We start from the raw sequence: 22,270 nt of genomic DNA, 5'->3' as shown, positions 1-22,270 counted from the left end.
TGTGTAGCAGTTGCTAACACTTTTGTTTATATCCATCTTGCATATTGTGTAGAATTGGTTCTGTGCTGCAACACTTCTTTCATGTCTGATTGGATTACAGACAATTTATACCTCTTCATACGAATTTCAAAAATAACCAGTAATGAAAGTTAGGCAGTTGTGTTTCATTTAATTTGAAGTGTTAACCATTTATAAATAGGTACAGTATTTTTATACAGTAAATTGTACAGATCACAATCTGTAAATGAAAAATAAAAACAGAAGCATTCGTTTAATTTTTTGTTTTGTTTTTGCACTAACTCACAGCCCACATGTACAGACAATATTACTCTGCTCAGCAAGCAATACAGCAAAGGGAAATCTCCATCCAAAATATGGAAAGGGCCGCAGCCCAGGGCGACCTGGATACAATATCACAACCTTTTGTAATTATTAATCAGTAACTGGAACAAAACATGCAGTTTATAATATACAGAGAAAATCCTTTACATCAAAAGAGAGAGGGGAAAAGAGAGAGAAGGGGAGAGAGTGAGGGGGTGGTGAGATAGAGATGGGTAGAGAGAGAGAGAGACACACGCACACACACGAGAGAAAACCAAAGATTTTTATACAGCTCCCCAGCTGGTGACTCATTGTGTACAGATGCCTTCTTGGTGCATTATTAACAGTACAGCAAAAATAAAGGAATCCATGAATCCACACAGAACTGACACATGGTACAATATCATTTTCTGCAATTACATTCAAATGTTTAGTAATCGGTTCTATCATTTTCAAGGGGAGAAAAAAAAGTACCTACACACATCCCTGCCGCAGCTGATTCTGTATGTACTCAACAACAAAAAAAAACATTGCACTCCTCATTAAAGAAGGAAAATTCATTCCTGTTATACATTGTATTCTGTTTTGGGTGAATCCCAAAAGGACCAAACTGTTTTTGGCCTGAAGTGTGCTATCTACCTGGAGTGTCAATACTATTAAGTTTGATAATCTTAACTGCAAATATACATAACTATACTTCAAATCAGAATGAAAGTTTGGACGTACATTATGAGAAACAATGTTCTGAAACCTCACAGGGCTATTTTCAATGTGGTAATTCTGGTGAAGGTCTGACAATTGATGTCCATGAACTATGTATTGCACCTTGCCCCAATATTTTAATTTCCCTTAACTCTACAATGAATGTGGGAAAATAAGCCAGTTCAAATATTGGACTTTGGGATCACTAGAGAGAAAGAGAGAGAAGCAACAGATGATCATAAGAGTAAGATCTGTAGATATGTAATCACTAAATTACATTTTCAAATCATGGCACTTTTAAAAATAGTAAATTCCTGAATGTTTTAAGTAGCTCTCCAACACTGCATTTTACAAGATTTAACCAGTTTCTCCACGGTGATTCATTGACATATTTTAAGACACTTTTTGTTGGTCTATATAGACTTGATTTTATAACCTTCACTTATCCATGCGCTAAGGGTTACTACACTCCCATTAATGTGGATTAGGTTACTTTTTTTCTTTAAAAGCCAATAAATGCGAAGTATGTATACTGAATTTAATTAGAGTGTACTTGCACCTTAGAAACCAAGTAGTTAAAGCATTAATGCCTCACAATTTGTTTCAGTTAAAGAGGGCGCTTCAAAACATTACTGGAGTAATTGGAAGGATATGCGTTATGTTGTGAAGATATTGTTGCTGAGGGCGAGTATTTCTGTTTAAATCAGGAGCTATCAGTAACTTTAATGCCAAGCATCATAAATTAAAATTAAGAATAAATTATAGAATTATAACCATAATTCAGCATTCTGTAAATAAGCCAGAAAAGTGTAATTCGATCACATTTTAGTTATAAAATGTTCCTTCAGTTACCGGTTGAGGGGTAATTCCCATGGCTCTGCTGGCGGTAGGAGTGCATGGTTTATACTGGCAACAAGTTTTGTAATTGAATAATTACTGAAACATAGCCTAGGTGGGCCAACAAAAGTAACAACTATCTCTTTGCACAAATTGCAAGACCCACCAAGATGCATGTAAATCTTCACTTCAATAACAAGAATTATGCTATGTCTTAACTGGTCTATGTAGATCTAGCTAGAGATATGGGCAACAAGAATATAGAGTTGCAGTGATACTGATGCATTAGCGAGCTCCTGTGATTTTAAAAGCTACAGGCTAGAGGAAACATTCAGCCAACACAACTTAACTCCAAATTACATTTTCAGTTAGTCTGTTGGTCAATCTTTTATTAATAATCGGCTCCAAAGAGGTTTTGAAATCCGGATCAAGCTGAATAGGCATGATCAGGTTTTAATGAGAATATAACACAAACTGTGGCCCTTATTGTGGATTTAGCTCAGGCCAGAGTTAAGAAAAATGGTACTGCCATTTTTCCATTTTGTTTCTTCTGCATTGCCACAATGGTAATTTTGCAGATAGCTCTCTGGCCTGTGGTGCTGACATTTGATAACTATTTCTACACTACATGTACATCTGCTTAAGTCAATTTATTGCCGTGTTCCATGTGGTTCATGGAGACTACCCATCTCCCTGGCAGTTTTGGGAAGCTCTCTTCTTTTCCCCTCTGCTCAATAACTCTTGCAAATCAAGTTTCTTTTGCCTCGAGTCCAGACCAATAGAATTTGCAGGCAGCAAATCCAAATACTCATCCTCAATGTTAGTTGTGCTGTTCTAATCTAGATTTATAAACAACATAGTATGTAATCTGCATACATTACATGCCCTCTCTCATCAACATAATGGTGGGTTTCTACTATTGAATTCTGTACTACAAAAATATTATAGGCACGTGGCAAAAGACTGAATTTTCTATGCATTTTCAGGTAACATGTACCATTTCTATTTTATGCATAATATATACATTGTGAAAGTGAGAGTTAAGTTGTGCGCTGTTGGAGTTTCCAAGGAAGAGAGTTTGAGGGATGCTGGATTAGTGCCCAACAGTGTGGCATTTATTTACAGCAAACCTGTTTTGTGCTACAAATTTAGTATTTTGCTTTTTTTCTGTGAAATACACTAAGGATCCCAACTGTTTATCTCCTAATGAGAACACTAGTCACGATTATCTATCCAGTATATAAAGGTTAACAATAAAGTGCACTCATATACAGCAAATACAGATGGCAAACTTTCAGTACAAGAATTCTGTGAAATAATGTATTGGTGTAATTAAGGAACTGCACATTGTGATTGTGTGTTTTTTTGCCTATCCTTGTGTATTTTAATGCTAAGATGACTTCATATAACTTTGTTTTTCTGAAGTGCATTTGGGGGACATTTCCAAATATGAGTAGAAGTACATTGCAGTGAAGCAGAAACAACCGACAAGGGCAAAAGCAAACAGTCTCGCAAATGAAGTCTGGCAACGTACCAAATCATACATTCAGAAAAGGAAATTGAGAAATGAAGGAACCCGAAAGAGGGAAGTGAATGTGAGCCATGAATGATAAAGATGAGAGTTAAAAAAAAACTGGCATTGGTAGTAAATGGAGAGAAGATGATGCATCATGGGAGAGGATTGACACACTGAGTTTCTGGTGCTCATTAGGTGGAGAGGAGGCGGTGCCAAACAGAAGACAAATGCCTTCTACAGGGAAGACCATGGAGAAGTAAGCCAAGACATGAATCTTATACCAGTTCATTCCATAGCAACTGTGGCTTAGTTTTCAAATCAGGGTGTCTACAACCCACACTCTGCTTAGAATGAAGGATATAAGGGGAAGAGAGTTAATGGAAAACAAAATTATACAGATTAAGATTGGGAACAAATTCAGGGATGTTAATTGGGACCAGTAGCTCAACTTAATTCAAGTACACGTACAGAGTGTTCTATAAGTCCGGATTTAAGACTTATACACTATTGAATTTATGATCTTTTTAGACTGGAAGAACAATGGACCAAAACCGGACTAGTTCTGCTTGGGGTGTTCATTCTGTCCTAATCAGATAGTGCAAATGGAATTTCTAGGATAGGATCCTAAACCTTACAAGGAAAGTGACATTGTTGAAACAGACAGTGCAGGAAAAGGGTTAGAATGTGAATGCGCAAGCTTTTTGGTCAATGCCATCAAATCTGATTATTCAATAACACTTTAAAGTTACACGGGTAACAAATACCATAGTCCTGTTAACAGGCATTTGTGCGTTTTCTCATTATTCCTTTGAGGACGGCACATTTCAATACCATCAGAAATGTTAAAAAAATTCCATTTCTTTTATTTCAGGACATTGAGAATAAGACTGCCCCAAGCTACTGAACATTTCTCAAAATCTTTTTTGCAACTAGGAGTATTGAAAATTTTAAGGAAACTATGTGTGCAGTTGCTGTCGGACAGAAAATGGGCGTGAATTAGTGATCCAGTACTGACACTAAAACAGCAAAAATTACCGTTTTTCTTTTCAAGTGAGGTGGGACAGAACACTGCAGTAAATGCAAGAAGTTGGAGAGGTTGGTCAGTAAAAACATAGAAAGCATCATGGGAGTAAAAATCCACAGGGGGAGTGGGGGCACTCTCCTGCTAGTCTGGGAGAATAGCACTGGAAACCCCAGAAAAATGGCATCGATGTAATTTTTCTGGGGTGTCTGTGGCTCTACTGCCAAAGATATAAGGAATGAGCAGGAGATCGCCAGTGGAAAGTCAGCTCCCATATTCTACGCTTTGGGAATGTCCCCTTCTATTCACACCAATTCAACAATAGTTGCACCTAGTTAAAAATAAAGTTTAAAAAAAAAAATTACCTGATACAAGTTGACTTAACTTAAAATACTCTTAAATATTATTAACTACAGGTCCGTAGAGAGCAAAACTTCATACAACATTTACAGTATTAAACAGATTAACCTTGCAGCTAAAACAAACACTTACTGTTTATCTCTGAAGGTAAATTAGTCCTGATCCCATGCTAGTGCAGAGAATTGATCTCAAGATTAAATGCAGATTGGTGTCTGAGGTTTTGGAAACGTACCGACAGTTCTGTGTAATGCACCCATTACGTACAAATCATAGTAAACTGATTACAAGCTGTACAAATCACAGCAATGTCTTTGAAAATAAATGTCATTATCTGCACCTTATTGTAACTTATGCGTCAGACTTCTTTAAAAAGCCTAAATAAAATTACCCATAAGTACTTTTGAACCTACCTATGTAAAGTAAAAATGTGAACTGACCTGATAATGCATTAATCTAACATCCGTCACTTAAACATTCATACTTTAATATTCATTTCACCTTTTTTTTCCCCCCTGACATTTAAACTTCTGTACAATAATTAGAAAAGTTAGAAACTACTCATAATTAAGCAACGGAATAGAACTGAACCCATTACTGTTTTTTTTCTGTAAGTGGAAGCAGCTTCATTGTACAGTGCACTGTGTGGCTACATGTGCAAGAAGTTTCATTGCAAACCTGCTCACAACATGGGATTTAGAATCTAGAGGATTCCCTTTATACATTTGACTCTACGAATGGTCTCTTTGGTTTTAAAGGTGACGTTGGCCCTTGTCGTGAGTCTCTGGATAGCTGCCGATATATGCTGTCCTGATATGCCTGTGCAACAGGCAAGGTTCTAGCCACCTTCACATCTGGGTACGAGGGAGCCTGACTAACCCTCTCCAAAATCTCTGCCCGGGATCCATTGGTCAGCTTTCCATGGGAGACGCACATGTCGTCTTCTATTAGGTGGCCGTTTTGGGCATTGTTAGTCTTATTGAAGAAAGCAATATTACTGACTGGGGGTGGACTATAGGAGCCAGACTGGGGGGATATGCCTCCAGAGGAGGTGGGGCTGGTGATAACAGTGTCGACAGAGGACACGGCCCACGTTCGGCTCTGCTGGTGCATGTGAGTGTATTGCTGTGTCCGTGCTGTTTTATCTATGATCCCCATGAAAGGCGTGGTCCTGGAGCGACCAGAATCTCCGGGGTAACCTTGTGTTGGAGAGATAGGGGACTGCTCTTCACAGGATCGGCTTTCATAAGAGGGCTTGAGTGGAATTTCCATCTGTTGGATGGAGGCAGAAGGTCGGAATGAAGACACAACATTGGAGCTAGAAGAAAGGCTATTGTTAGAGGGGGAAAATCGAAGGCCAGTGCTTTGAGAATGGAGCAAAGGTCGAGGCGTTGGTGGGTGAGGTTTAATTTCTGGAGCATTCACAGTGAGTGCCCTCCTGATCATGTGAGATACATCTGGAGATGCAATCTGGCTGGATGGTACAGAGGACCTATCTAATTCATGCTTGGAGTGGGAAACAGGATAGTATGAAGCAGACTGACTGCGACCAATCTGAGGGGTTTGGCCATACCGCATCCCTCCTCGGAAGGCAGAAGAGGGTCTTTGGCTGTGATCCTCTTTAGTCATCACTGTTCCTGGAAGCTGGCAAACATTGCTTATTGCACCTGCACTTAGACTGGCTTGCACATGCTGGACAGGTCTGCTGTCGGCCACCACACCACCCATTACAGGCTGGTAAACCAGGCGGCTTTGAGTAGGAGCCATATCAACTGAAGACGATTGATGCTTGGTGCTCATGGAGTGGGGCCCCTGGTTGTAGGCTCCACCAAGTATAACAGCACTAGAATGCACTGCAGAACTAGGCTGGTTAGTGCGTACAATTTGGGCCTTGGCTGGTTGTAATCTAAGCCCTTGTTGGGGTGGACCTGATGGAGGTTGAGATAACTGATAGGGTCTTTGTGCCATTTTGGATAAAGGAGATTTTGGCCTACCAGGAAGCTGACCTATGGTGGTATCTTGTTGATACCGTACTGGGGAGCCAGACTGAGGCCTATATGCACTCATACTATCTGCAGGAGGACTGGCTCTGTACTGTGGGGCTCTACGCAATGGTGAAGGAGGGGGACTTGATTGATATTCTTTGCTTTGTCCACCCACTGTGGGTGGGCTAAAGCGATATGAAGACCCCTGATGAGCAGGGGAGGTAGGCGGAGGACTAGGCCGATAATGAGAATTCTGGTGAGTAGGAGAAAGCGAAGGCGACGTAGATTGGTACCCCTGTCGAGTCGGGGAGGAGATTGAAGGGTTTGGTCTGTAGTCAAAAACTTGGTGGGAGTTGAGAGGAGAGCTGGATCTGTAGGTAGGCTCACGGTGTGCAGGGGAAGGAGGTGGACTCTGGATAACTGGCAGCCCTTGGCTAGGCCTTGGTTCTGTCTGTAAGCCAACAGAGACATTGTCCAACTCCTGCTCCAAATATTCCTCGTCATATAATTCATGCATAGAGTCTACGTCTTCTCGCTGAGTCTGTTGCTGTTGCTGCTGTTGGGTGTATTGCACCTGCTGGCTGTACTGCATCTGCCTGAATTCCTCTTCTACTCGTATCAACAAGCGTTGTATCTCACGGTTATTCGGGCAAAGCTTCACGGCTTCATGCAAATCTTCTAGGGCGGCTGGAAACTGCCTGTATGAAAGAAAAAGGTGTGTGAAATAAATATACTTTTACTTTAGAGACATTATCTAACATGTGCAAGTTGCCTTGCAGATAGTCCACAAAGGACAGAGAGCAACATGCCCAGTTGTCCAAACAAATCTACCTGCTTTCCAGGGGAGCTCCCAATATCTGCACAAACCCATAAAAGATTCTCCCCCTACCTATGTTCCTAGGGCTAACCTCATGTTACTCTGTACTCAGTCTTCTCACACCCTCACCACTAAATCTGCATTCCTAAATGAAAGACTTTTGCATTTATATAGCGCCTTTCACGTACTCAGGACATCCCAAAGTGTTTCACAGCCAATGAAGTACTTTTGAAGTGTGGTTACTAGTATAATTTTGGGAAATGAGGCGGCCAATTTGCACACAACAAGGTACCACAAACAGCAATGAGCTAAATGACCAGATAATCTATTTTTAGCACGCTGATTGAGGAACTGAGCGAGGACACCAGGAAAGCTCCACTGTTCTTTTTCAAATAGTCCCATGGGATCTTTTATGTCCACCTGAGAGCCTTGGTTTAATGTCTCATCTGAAAGACGGCACCTCTGACAGTGCAGTGTCAGCCTAGATCAGGTGCTCAAGTCTCTGAAGTGGGACATGAACTGACAACCTTTTGACTCCGAGGCAAGAGTGCTACCAACTGAGCCCCAGCTGGTTATAGTCAGAACTCAGTAATGAACATGCGCACAGTCACTATTTAGGACATACATAATTCAGAATAGTTCAAGGTATTTCTGCAAACTACTTTCACAGATTAATGGTACTGACTGGTTCCTGCAGTTACACTCTCTCTCTGATGATCAGGGTGTGTTAGACTCGAATACAACACGTGGAATGGACAATACATTATAATGCCAAATGAACAGCTGTCCTTCCTAATAAGCTCAAGGTGGGTATGGAAAGTATCTGGCTTCCTGTCAGTGGTGCCCCCACCAATAGGACATCACAATACTAATACCTGCTCACTTAACCCTACTGCTACTTGACCCCTCTGTCCTTGCAAACTACTGCCCCATCTACAACTTCCCTTTTCTCTCCAAAGTCCTTGACGTGTGTCGCCTCCCAACTCCATGATTGAATCTCTCCAGTCAGGTTTCCGCCCCTGCCACAGTACAGAAACGGTTCTCATCAAAGTCACAAATGACATCCTTTGTGACTGTGACAAAGGTAAACTATCCCTCCTTGTCCTTCTTGACTTGTCTGCAGCATTTGACATGGTTAACCACTCCATTCACCTCCAATGTCGTCTAGCTGGGTGGGACTGCACTAGCTTGGTTCCATTTTTATCTAATCGTAGCCAGAGAATCTCCTGCAGTGGCTTTTCTTGCTGCTCCCACATCGTTACCGCTGGTGGCCGCGTCCTATTTCTCATCTACATGCTGCCCCTTGGTGACATCATCCAAAAACAGAGCATCAGTTTCCACATGCATTCTGACAACACCCAGCTCCACCTCACCACCACGGTTCTCGATCCATCCATGGTCTCTAAATTGTCAGACTGCTTGTCCAACATCCAGTGCTGGATGAGCAGAAATTTTCTCCAATTAAATACTGGGAAGAGCTATGCCACTATTTTTGGTCCCTGCCACAAACTCCACCCCCTAGCCATTGACTCCATCCCTCTTCCTAACATCTGTATGAGGTTGAACTACACTGTTCGCAATCTTGGTGTCATATTGGACCCTGAAATGAGCTTCCGACCACATACCCATGCCATAACTAAGACCGTCTATTTCCACCTCCGTAACATCGCCCGTCTCCGCCCTTGCCTCAGCTCATCTGCTGCTGAAGCCCTCATCCATGCCTAAACTTGACTATTCCAATGCACTCCTGGCTAGCCTCAGACATTCTACCCTACATAAATTTCAGATCATTCAAAACTCTGCTGCCCGTGTCCCAAGTTGCACCAAGTCTCGCTCACCCATCACCCCTGTGCTCGCTGACCTACATTGGCTCCCAGTTAAGCAACACCTTGATTTCAAAATTCTCATCCTTATTTTCAAATCCCGCCATGGCTTTGCCCCTCCCTACCTCTGTAATCTCTCCAGCCCCACAACCCTCGAGATTTCTGCTCTCCTCTAATTCTGCCCTCGAGCATCCCTGATTATAATCACTCAACCATTGGTGGTTGCCTAGGCCCTAAGCTCTGGAATTCCATGACTAAACCTCTCCGCTTCTGTTTCCTCTTTTAAGATGCCCTTAAAACCTACCTCTTTGACCAAGCTTTCGTCATTTCCCCTAACTCCTCCTCATATGGCTCGGTATCAAATCTTTTGTCTTATAAGACTCCTGTGAAGTGCCTTGGGATGTTTTACTACGTTAAAGGTGTTGTATAAATACAAGTTGTTGTTGCTCAAAGCATGGCACAGGCATTGTTCTGTTTCAATGCGGTGAATGGATCCTTGGTATAAAAGGTGAAACAATTTCAAGCTATGATAAGTCAGGAAGAGAACAAGTGAGCTAGCAAGGAGCTTCTTATGTGGAAGTAGAACTTCTTTGATAGAAATAAGAAAGCTGCACCTACATTAAGAAACCCTATATTCATTTAATCTCCACACACAAATAGAAAAGTAGACCAAAACAGCTTAAAAGTACACGAGTTTACTGGAAGCAGTAGTGCTAAAATAATCATCATCCTGAGCTCTCAAGTCAAAACATTAATGACAGCTTTAAGTTAGCTGCCTCACCGATTTCTGTGAAAGAAACCCAGCCTCCCACATACTGAGTAGAGTGAGCTACACCTTTTCTAGGTGGGTCCTGCCTTACCAGAGCGTATCTAAAAGAGATGGATGACACTGTGATTGCCTGACATAAATGATACACAAGCATTGCTTGGCAGAAAAGAAGAACTTAAGAACTGCACTAACCACGTGTGCCATACACAACCAGGAGGATCCAGCTGTAATTGACGCAATTTACCCTACTTTTCAAGACAACACTAAGGCCTGTAATTGTTTTGAGAAAAATGATGAAAATTTATGCGTTCAAAAAAGTTCCAATTTCAGCTTGTTCAGAACTAAATTCAATACCGACAACTGTGGCATAAATTCCCAGAGATCTTGTACAAACTGGCGTACCACAGGATAGCTCCAACTGAAGGGGTGATAAGTGGAAATTGCAATTTACTCTCAGACAGCTTGGAGTGAGTCTCTCAACCAGCAGCACTTAAAGACACAAAGAATGATTTGAAATGAGTCATGGCACCAGTAGACAAATTGGCATTCTAAATCTTCACAGTGGAGGGTTTCCAGGAAACTAGTGCTTTTGTCATTACTGATTGCTGGAATCTCAGTTGCTCTAGGTCATCTTTTTTTTTTTATAAGAGCCATGCCACTAAACAGAATCTCTGATGTTAGATCAGAATGACTTCCCGGTACAGATTTTGATGGGCTTGTTGGCCATTGGGGTCAGGAGGCCTCAGAAGCAGGTCTTCAGGGACACCAAATAGTGATAAAAAACTCAAAACTGCAAATAATGAGAACCAAACTGATAAACAGCAAGAAGACGTTTACTACTGGGAGAGGACATAAGGGCACCTTCAGATTGAAGCTGTTACAGCAGAGCGGGAAACATGAACACCTGATGCACAGTGTGTGAATGTTCTCAGTAGGATTTCCCCTTTTTTGTATGTGGAGGAAGAATCATATCTTTAAAGTTATTGGGTTGGATTTTCGGGTCTTTTGCACTTTGGGTTTTGCCCCGGAGCGGCGTGAAAGGCGACGGTGAGGCCTCCTGCGCCCCGTCGTGATCCTCCGGTCGGGTTTTGTGACGGCGCTGAGCAGCACTGACGGGGAGAGCTGTGCCAGGTGTGCAACGCCTCTGGTTGCGACACCGGCAGGAGTTTTGACTTTTGTCCGATCCGTCCCCCCGGATGTGCGCCCGCAATGATCCCTGGGAAATCAGTGGGGTCCGCCATAGTCGGCAGTGCAGAGAAAGGTAAAATACTGCAGAGGTAAGTGCGAGTGTTTGTTCTTTTAATCCTGTTGGCCATTTGTGTTGTGGTCGCGTGGGCAATGTTTTGTGCTTTAAAAAAAAAGTCCCCCCCCCCCCCCGCCTCTCTCGGAGTGCACACGGTCCGGCAGTTTAGTTTGCGAGTTTCCCATCCTTGCACCACGAGAGGTGTACAACGCCTCCCTTAGCACTGAGCCCCCTGACGCAGGGCCCAGATGCTGAAACTTCCTTACCAAAGCACAAACTATTCCCGGTCGTTAGCTTTCCCACCCCGCCTCAGTTTTTGCCCCAAAAACTGAGGCACCAAAAATCCAGCCCATTAAATTTCAGTGAAGCAGTGGCATTAATGTGGTTACAACATATGGTTCCAGAATGGAGGGTGTGTGATTAAAGCAGGAGACACAATCAAGCCAGTGCGCCAGTGAAGCCTTCGGCCGCCTGAGGAAGAGAGTGTTCGAAGACCACCAAGCTCATGATCTACAGGGCTGTAGTAATACCGCCCTCCTGTATGGCTCAGAAGCACAGACGATGTACAGAAGACACCTCAAGTCGCTGGAGATATATCACGATGTCTCCGCAAGATCCTGCAAATCCCTTGGGAGGACAGGCGCACCAAAATCAATGTCCTCGTCCAGGCTAACATCCCAGCATTGAAGCACTGACCACACTCGATCAGTTTCGCTGGGCAGGCCACATAGTTCGCGTGCCAGACACGAGACTCCCAAAGCAAGTGGTCTATGCGGAGCTCCTTCATGGCAAAGGTGATCAGCGGAAATATTATAAGGACACCCTCAAAGCCTCCCTGATAAAGTGCGACATCACCACTGACACCTGGGAATCCCTGGCCAAAGACCGCCGTAAGTGGAGGAAGTGCATCCGGCAGGGAGTTGAGCACTTTGAGTCTCAACGCCGAGGGCATGAAGAGATCAAGCAAAGGCAGAAGGAGCGTACGGCAAACCACCCAACCACCCCTTCCCTCAGCGACTGTCTGCCCCACCTGTGTCAGTGTCTGTGGCTCTTGTATTGGACTGTTCAGCCACCAAAGAACTTCAGGAGTGCAAGCAAGTCTTCCTCGATTCCGAGGGACTGCCTATGATGATGATGTAATAAGCTCAATCCACTACATTGTAGCAAATAGGACAAGGTGAAGCATCATCAACATTACCACTCAAGATGATTTTTGAAATTAGTTCGTTACTGTGCAGTAATTGACGGAATAAGGTTTTAGTTTCCAGTTACAAGTCTGATCGAAGTATTCAGTAACTCTGATCAGTCAAGTTGCTTTAACTTGTTGATATAAAAATCATTTTACATAAGAATTCCATCTCTAACCTCGGTTACTTTTGCAGACCTTTCTACAATTTTTTCTTTTAAAAATAAATCTATTGTTTAATTTCAAATTTCTCTGCTGAACTCTAAGCTCTAGGCAATGCCTTCCAGCTGCAGTCGTCCAAAGTCCCAAGAGTTCCCTCAGTGGTTATACAGTACTACAGGCTTTCATTATAGCGGGAGCACATACCTAGGGGAGCTTGTATTGTGCAAGCCATCTTGAAGCTCTAAAACATTGAACTCGAGAACTGCATACCAGGCTTACTCATCACTAACTGCGTCATCCAGGTCTTCAAATGAGGAGCATTAGCAAAGGGCCATACTCTCCAGGGCAGGCAGTGACAGATGGATACTGGCAGGAACCATTCCTCTCTGTATCCACCTCCCTTTTATGTCTCAAGTTCACAGTTCAAGATCTTACACATGGATTGGAGTGGGGGGCTGTGGAAGGCACACTAGTCATCAGAAGCCTGCACTACCCATCAAATGTAGCCCAGGGGTTGGGGGGGGGGGATTCTCGATCACTGCGCCTGCTCAGACCTGGGTGTGGTCCATACAGACCTTGTGAGGAGAGAGAATAAAGCAACTTGCCCTGTCTGCCGTTTTGAGCTTCTTGCAAAGGTTAAATTTAATCATGGGGGCAATACTGACAATGCCATAGTTTGTGCAAGCCTTCTGCATGATGGTGCTGCGGACGTCATCGTATAAGGAACCTCAGAGCACGTAGGGTGATGGGCAGGAGGCCTTACCCACATCGGGTATATCGAGACAGGCATTCGTACCTGCACCTGAGTGATGTAGACTGTATCAGAAGGCTGCGTTTCCGCAAAGAAGTTGTAACTGCGATCTGTGAGTTAGTAAAAGCAGACCTGCAACCTAGAAGTGTCAGGAGGACTGCTTTGTCAGTTGAAGTGAAGGTTACAGCTGCACTTTCATTCTATGCATCAGGATCATTCCAGGCCACAACTGGGGATGTGTGCGCCATTTCTCAACATGCAACACATGTCTGCATTCGGCGGGTGACTGCTGCACTATATGCCCGTAGGAATGAGCACATAAAGTTCCCCAGAACCGCCCAGGCAATGTGTGACAGGGCTGTGGGCTTCTCCAGGATTGCTGGCTTCCCAAAGGAACAGGGCTGAATTGATTGTACCCACATCACCTTGTGAGCACCTGTGGAGGATTCCAAGATGTACAGGAACAGAAAGGCTTCCACTCCATTAATGTGCAGCTCGTGTTTGACAACATGCATCGCATCATGTCAGTTGATGCAAGATACCCTGGGAGCACCCATGATGCATTCAACTTGCATGAGAGCGTTATATCTGCCATGTTTCAGCAGCAGCCAGAAGGGCAGAGTTGGCTACTGGGAGACAAAGGGTACGGCCTCGCCACCTGGCTCATAACGTCCCTACGCGTAACCCGGACAGAAGTTGATTGGGAATACATGTCGCACATTGTAACGCGCAGCATAATAGAGAGGACCATTGGCATCTTGAAACAGCGTTTCCGATGCCTGGACCAATCCGGAGGCTACTTGCAATACTCCCCTGAGATTGTCAGTCACTTCACTGTTGTGTGCTGCATGCTGCATAACTTAGCCATCATGAGGCAGCAGCAGCTGGTAGTAGAAGACCTCAGGTGAGAATGGTTGATGATGAGGAGGAAGATGCAGATGATGATGAGGGGGAGGAGGACGAGGACCCCACGCAACTACCTGAACCCGGAGCACGATGTCGGAGGAGGGCAGGCCGTCATGCCCCTTTAATGATTGCTCGAGCCTTGCGCCAGCAGCTCATCCGTGAACACTTTGCTGCCTGAAGGCTTAGCGGCAACTATTCCAAATGGACCATGTTTACTGTTTGGAGCTGTTCTGTAATGTTGTGTTGTGTTGTGTTAATGGAATAAATGATGGAAATGATTCCGGTTTACTTCAAAAAGTTGTGTTAATAATGGAACAAATAATGGAAATGTTTCTTCTCGAGTTCCAAAGGTTGTGTTAATAATGGAACAAATAATGTAAACGATTCAGTTATAATTTAAAATATATTTTATTCAAAAGTTTAACATTTGTTTGTACTTAACTTTAATAAAAATATTCTTGTATCAAACTTTAAAGTTTTCACTTAAGATCACTTAACAACTTTAAGATCACTTACTAACTTTTAAACTTGTAAATTTACATAACATACAAAAAACTTTTAATTTGAGAACAGTTGCAATAATAACAATAACAGCAAAGAAAGACTGCACCCATCTCTCCTCCACTTTATTCTAAGACTGCCCGCTGCGCTTGATCTTGTTGACTCCACCCCTGCCCGCAGGCGGTGGCGCAGCGTTTCTCGGGTTGGTACCAAACTTTCTTTTGAACATCCTGGGGAATGCGCACTTCTTGATGGGGGCGGAGGGGTGGTCAGCCGGTAATGTGGAAGGCCCGGCTTGAGCCTCCTCAGGGGTTGGTCTGGGGATTGGAGTGGGAGTGGCAGTTGATTCTGTCAAAGGGTGTGGGTTCTGGGCTTGTTCCCTTATTGCAGCAGCTAACTCCAACATTCCCACCCTCGTATGCCCCGACAGTGTCTCAACTATCGGCAACATTCCCTCCCTCATGTTCACTGACAACGCATCAGCTACCTACGACATTCCCTCCCTCATGTTCCCGTATAGCATTCCCATTTCTCGTGAGAGTGTTGTTACTTCTTCTAACAGTCCTGATACCTCATCACCCACCCCACTGATGGTCTCCAGGAGTGATTGGGTAAGGTCAATGCTCTCCGCACTCATTGCCATCATCTGAACCATATCTGTTAGATCCTGCACCTTAGGAGAGCGTGATGGAGCTCTCCTTCCCCCCCACCCCCCCCCCCCCCTCTCCATGAGTGTGCCTTGCTCTTGCTGCATCCCACTGGAACCCAGAGCCTCAGATGGTGGGCCCTGGGTGTGCCTCGCTACACTCCACTTCCCAGCTTCAGACGGTGGGAAACCATGGAATGTCCCACCAACACTCAAATCACTGCTCAAGGAAGGAGCTCACACCTCAATGGGCGGCACCTGTACCCTCTCCAAATTGAGTACAACAGTGGGGCTTCATCCATCCCTGCCCCATGCTCCTCTCCCTCCTCCCCATGCCTCTTGGTCTGGAAGGTGGGATTGGAAGATGTTCTCCTCTTCAGGATCGTCTTCATCTGAATCTTCTTCTGCATTGTCAGGATTGGCCTCAAGTTCTGCAAAATATAACAGAACAGACAAATGGTTAGCAGCAGAGGAGGGGGCAGGGTGGAATGAGTAGGCTCACACAGCGCAGGTAGCAGGCTCATTTGAAGGACCATGAGGAATGATAGCACATTGCATCAACCGAAGCGTAGCTGATGGAGACATCCCCATGAACCGAAGCATGGCTAGCCCGCGCAGTACTTAATATTTAGCAAAGACGGACTGTGGAATTTGCAGGACTTACCCTCTCCCTCGAGTGTGGGGCCAGCTTGTGCAATGGTGATTGCTTTTCTCCAGGCAGTACCCATCAAAGCAGCGACCCTCTCTTCCAAGGATGTCAGTGGCTGCAGATTTGCCGGGCCTCCTCCTGTTCGAGTTCTTTCTCTTTTGTTGTGTGCCACCTTCCTCTGCAAAGATGAAAATATAACTTTTTAAGAGAGGGTGCTTTCGGCTGGGTGGGACATATACAGTTGGTCACATTTACAATTACAATTCCATTGAGTAAATGAAAATATTACTTACACTAACTAAGTCCTGCCACTTCTTTTTGTACTGGCCTCCAGACCTCGGAGTAGTGACCATTGCAGTTAGTTCCAGCATTTCTTCAGTTCTTTGGTGAAACTTTTCTGTGACCTCTGCTGGTGTCCAACTCGTGCCGTCTACCCTCAATCACAGTAACCAGTGCCTCCACTTCATCCTGTAAGAAATTCTTGGTCCTGGTGCCGTGTTGCATATTGTATTGCAGCTCTGATTTTTCCAATGAGAATTAAAGTTCTCACACACAACTGACTCTTTAAAAATGGCCGATTGCAGACCAGGAGCTGTACTGCGCATGCGCACCCATAGGAATCACATCAAAAACGTACTTTTTTTCCCCGCGCATGCGCAGAAGGGGCGGCCTCGTTTTTTCGGCGCAGATATTAGGCTCCACCCCCCGAGGCTACAGGACAGGCTGTGCAGTGCCAATTTCAAAAAATAGAATGGGGATACTTGCCACATATATTTTTGGAGCAGTTGTGGCCTAGAAAAATGGGAGTAACTCTGGCAATACGCCAAAAAACAGCTTTGGGGAAAATTGCGCCCTAAGAGCCCACTAATAGCAGTGAAATTTCACGATAGTTTTCAGTTTCACTAGAATAAACTTCCTTGTGGCTAGAGACCAGAATTGTGCTGTGGAACAGCAAAGGTATACGTGGCACTGTTCAGCCACCTAAGGACTCATTTTTAGAGTGGAAGCAAGTCTTCCTCGATTCCGAGGGACTGCCTATGATGATTGTATAAGATATCCTCAAAGTATCTATATGGCGCAACAGCCCCGACCTGCAAGGACCATCAGCAGGTCAGGCCCTTCAAAGGAGCATACCACTTGAAGGTACAGCTCGATCTGAAGAGCGACGGCTGTGAAGAGAGTGACTGGATTGGACATCACCATAACCCAAGTTGGTGAATGGAGCGTGGGCAGGTACAGCAGGAGCGACGAGGTCAGGGCGAAGGAGCGGCGAGTGATCGTGGAGCGACGTGATCGGGGCCCAGGGGAGGAGTGAATTCGGGGTCCAGAAGAGGTGTGGGCCCTGGAGCAGCATGGGCCAGTCCACACTGCGATATGTGCGCGCACTAGGTCCATGCAGCAGAGCTGGTCTCCAGTCGTCTTAGTTAATCCTTGCCACTGGACCAAGACCTAGCTCTGTCAAGCCCGTGTGGTGGCTGGTGTGCAACGGCCACCACACATTGAAAAAATCCAAGCTCAGGCATCTCCCATGCTTCAACGTGTAGTTCGGGACCTGGAATATTAGATCCTTCATTGAAACATCTGTGGACTCATCCCTTTTTGGCGTGGAAGCAAGTCACCCTCGATATGAGCGACTGCGCATCAAACAGAATTCCATTCACCAGCCTCAGAAGGCAACTCCAAAGTGAATTGGTTGTTTGTAGCATTGTTCAGCAAGATCACAGCTATTCCTATTTGTTGCTTCCAGCAGCTTTTAAGAATTCTGCATGAATACTATTCACACCCGCTGCTGTACCATTAGCTGGGTTGCACAATGAACAATCCAAGTCTTCCCATTAAGGCATATGCAATATAGTCCGCCAGCATATCCAACCTCTATGTAGATAGGTCCTTACTATGGCCTGTTGGCTGTATTACGTTTCTCACCACCCAAAGATGTTTTACAAATACGTAGAGCAAGAGGATAACTAAAGAAAGAGTAGGGCCTGTTAGAAACCAAAAAGAAAGCTTCTACGTGGAGGCGGTAGAGGTGGGTATTGTTCTTAATGAATACTGTCCATCTATCTTCACACAAGAGAGGGAAGAAGCAGACATTATAGTTAAGGAGGAGGTGTGTGAAATATTAGATGAGATAAACCATGGTGAGAGAGAAAGTATTAAGGTGTTTAGCATCTTTGAAAGTAGATAAAGCGCCAGGCCCAGATTAAATATATCCCAGGCTATTAAAAGGAGGAAATAGCAGAGGCTCTGACCATCATTTTTCAAACCTCTCTGGCTACAGGTGTGGTACTGGAGAACTAACGTTACTAGGAGCTAACATTGTATCGTTGTTTAAAAAGGGAGTAAGGGATAGACTGAGTGAGCCTAACTTTAGTGGTGGGCAGATGGTTGGAAAAAATTCTGAGGGACAGTATTAATCGTCGTTTAGAAAGGCACGGATTAATCAAGGACAGTCAGCATGGATTTGTTAAAGGGAAGGTCTTGTCTGACTAACTTGATTGAATTTTTTGAGGAGGTAAAAATGAGGGTGACGAGGGTCGTGCTTTTAATGTAGTCTACATGGATTTTAATAAAGCTTTTGACAAGGTTTCACATGGTAGACTGGTCTGAAAAGTATAAGCCCATGACATCCAAGGGAAAGTGATAAATTGGTTCCAAAATTGGCTCAGTGGCAGGAAGCAAAGGGTAATGTTTTTGTGACTGGAGAGCTGTTTCCAGTGGTGTTCCGCAGGGCTCAGTACTAGGTCCCTTGCTTTTTATGGTATACATCAATGATTTAGACTTCAATGTAGGGGAAATGATTAAGAAGTTTGCAGATGATACAAAAATTGGCTGTGTGGTTGATAGTGAGGAAGCAAGTTGTAGCCTGCCGGAAAATATCAATGGACTAGTCAGGTGGGCAGAGGAGTGGCAAATGTAATTCAATCTGGAGAAGTGTGAGTTAATATATTTGCGGAGGGTTAAACAAGATAGGGACTATGCAATAAATGGTTGGATACTGAGAAATATAGAGGAACAGAGGGATCTTGGAGTGCATGTCCACAGATCCCAGAAAGTAGCAGCCAGGTAGATAAGGTGATTAAGGCGGCATATGTTATACTTGCCTTTAATAGCCGAGGCACAGAATACAAGATCAGAGAGGTTATGCTTAAACTGTATAAAACACTAGTTAGGCCACAGCTAGAGAACTGTGTACCACATGATTACCACATGGCAGGAAAGATGTGATTGCACGAGAGAGGGTGCAGAGGAAATTTCTGAGGATCTTGCCAGGACTGGAGAATTTTAGCAATGAGGAAAGATTGGATAGGCTGGGGTTGTTTTCTTTGGAACACAGGAGGATGAGGAGAGACTTGATTGAGATGAGACTTGATTGAGGTGTACAAATTTATGAGGGGCCTAAATAGAGTGGCTAGGAAGGACCTACTTCTCCTAGCAGAGTGGGCATAAATTTAAAGTAATTGGTAGAAGGATCAGTGGGGAGTTGAGAACTTTTTTCACCCAGAGGGCGGTGGTGGTGTGGCACTCACTGCATGATAGGATGGTCAAGGCAGAAACCCTTATCGCAAGGCTACGGACCAAGTGCTAGAACATGGGATTAGGCTGGATAGCTCTTTTTCGGCTGCCACAGACACGATGGGTTGAATTTCTATGGCGTAAATTTCTATGATTCTATGACTACACCCCAAAGATGGCCTTTCGGATTTACTGGCGAACACTGGACTTGACAGTCATTGGCACTAGATCAGAGGAACTCTTTAGGACATTGAATACAAAAACAAGAAAATTAATTCTCACTTGCAGAAGCATGGGACAGCCAGCACGTATTTATTAAAGGCAAATTATGTCTGACAAAGATTGAGTTCTTTGGTGAGGTGACAGAGGGTTGATGAAGGTAGTGCAGTAGCTATAGCAAATATGGACTTTCAAAAGGCATTTGATAAAGTACCACATAACAGATTTATTCAGAAAATAAAAGCGCATGGGATTAAAGGGACGGTGGGAACTTGAGTATGTAATTGGCTAAAGGACAGGAGGCAGAGAATACTGGTGAACTGATGCTTTTCTGATTGGAGAGAAGTATGCAGCGGGGCACCGCAGGGGTCAGTATTCGGACCATTGCTTTTTGTTTTATATATAAATGACTTGGACTTGGGTATCAGGAATATAATTTTGAAGTTTGCAGATGATACAAAATGTGGCAATGTAGTAAATAATGAGTAGGATAGTAGTAGATTTTAGGAGGGCAGACAGACTGGTGAAATAGGCAAATACACATGGCAGATGCAATTTAATGCGGCTAAGTGTGAGATGATGCACTTGGGAGGAACAACATGGAGAGGGAGTATAATCTTTGAAGTTGGCAGGGCGAGTTAAGTGCATGGAATATTAGGCGTTGTAATCAGGGGCATTGAATAAAAAAATGAGTAAGTCGTGCTAAATCGTTACAAATCCATTAATTTGGCCTTAGTTTCTGGGCACCACAGTTTAGGAAGGGCGTCAAGGCCTGGAAGAGGGTGCAGAGGACATTTACTAGGATGATACCAGGGACGAGGGACTTCAGTTATATGGTGAGATTGGAGAAGCTGTGATTATTCTCCTTAGAGGAGAGAAGCTTAAGGGAAGACCTAATAGAACGATTCAAAATTATGAGGGGTTTTAATAAAGTAAATCTGGAGAAACTGTTTCCTCTGGCAAAGGGGTTGGTAACCAAAGGCCATGGATCTAAAATAACTGGCAAAAGAACTAGAGGAGAAATGAGGTGAATTGTTTCACACAGAGGGTTGTGAAGATCGGGAACGCACTACCTGAAAGGGTGGTGGAAACAGATTCCATTGGAAATTTCAAAAAGTAATTGCACATGTGCTTGAAGAGGACTAATTTGCAGGGTTATGGGGATAAATTTGGGCTGTGGGACTAAATTATAAAGTTCTTTCAATGAGTCGACACAGGCACGATAAGCCAAATGACCTCCTTCAGGGCTGCAAGATTCCATGATTCTATGACTGCCAATAGGCTTAAGTCGAAGGAAAAATAATTTAGGATCATATTGACATAATTGCACACCCTTATGAATAGATGCAATCTACTAATTTTGCATCATCTCCTTGTTAACTTTCCTGGTATTATGATGTGCTGCTTCATAATTGATCTTTGCAGCATTGCTCCAAAGAGGATTGAAGTAATGTTTTAAAGCCTTCTTGGTTCTACCTAACAGTTCTTGTCGTTACCATGCCAGGAGCCTGATTAGTAGGTGAGTGGCTCGGATGCTCTAGGTTCAAATTGGTTATGACTTCAGCTGCTGAGGCAAATAAATCATTTGCCACATCATCGTTGGTCAAATCCACTACATAAGGAGTCAGACAGATCCGATTGCAGGCTTTGAATGTTGAACACCTTGGTCCATTCACTACGCAGTTAATTGCAGTTCCACTCCGGATCTCATGGATCAGTCATGCTTACACTGAGGATGATGGAATTAAAAGGAACATGGTCTTCAAAAATATTTGGGATAATGCACCATTGTATTGTATTTGCAAACAAAACAATCTGTAAAAGTTTTTATGATGACGGTGTGTACTGAATGAGTTTGGTGAAATGGTACAGTTCCTAAAACAGTAGATCCACTAGAGGGCCATCTAGATTAAGCCAAAACTATCACTGCTAGAGGAGGTGTAGTTTCATATTCTACAGCTTGTCATGGAATCACAGATTTTAATTACAGATTGATTTGCATTGGTGTAACTTGGATTTGGGTAACTTAAATAAAATACCCGATTGCAAAGTTATTATTGATTGGATTTAATCGTGATTTTTTTTTTTGTTCTCTCCACATGCCAAGCACCTTTCTTGCCTGTGCCATTGCCATTATACCCGATGATTGTAAGAGAGAACCTGAGACAAACTCCTCCCTCACAGCGAGTAAGTAGTTCATCTCGAGTCAGCAGCTCTGCAGGATGACATGGATCAGGCTGGTAACTCAGATGGAGGAATCATGCTTGAAAACCCATAAAAACCTTGAAAAACTGCTCCGTGGCAGAGTATCTTATTAAAGCTTCAGAGGCACACTTCATACTG

At 43.8% G+C, this 22,270-nt stretch overlaps 1 protein-coding gene across 15 annotated transcripts in view; it reads right to left on the bottom strand.

Moving 5' to 3' along the window:
* Positions 1 to 270: 270 nt before the first annotated feature.
* tanc2a (tetratricopeptide repeat, ankyrin repeat and coiled-coil containing 2a) overlaps positions 271 to 22,270 on the bottom strand; it is a 1,120,879-nt gene continuing 1,098,879 nt past the window's right edge. For 14 of the 15 annotated variants that reach the window (XM_070864738.1, XM_070864743.1, XM_070864740.1 and 11 more), the window contains one exon: positions 271 to 7,437. In XM_070864738.1, coding sequence (XP_070720839.1) covers positions 5,472 to 7,437 — 1,966 coding nt within the window. In that variant the 3' untranslated portion in view covers positions 271 to 5,471. The remainder of the gene's footprint in view (positions 7,438 to 22,270) is intronic. The other variant, XM_070864751.1, reaches the window with a different exon arrangement.

Source organism: Pristiophorus japonicus, chromosome 21 (assembly GCF_044704955.1).
Source record: "Pristiophorus japonicus isolate sPriJap1 chromosome 21, sPriJap1.hap1, whole genome shotgun sequence".
In the NCBI taxonomy this organism is placed as follows: domain Eukaryota; kingdom Metazoa; phylum Chordata; class Chondrichthyes; family Pristiophoridae; genus Pristiophorus; species Pristiophorus japonicus.
Note: the sequence above shows the minus strand (reverse complement) of the source record. Positions and strands in the feature narration are given on the sequence as shown.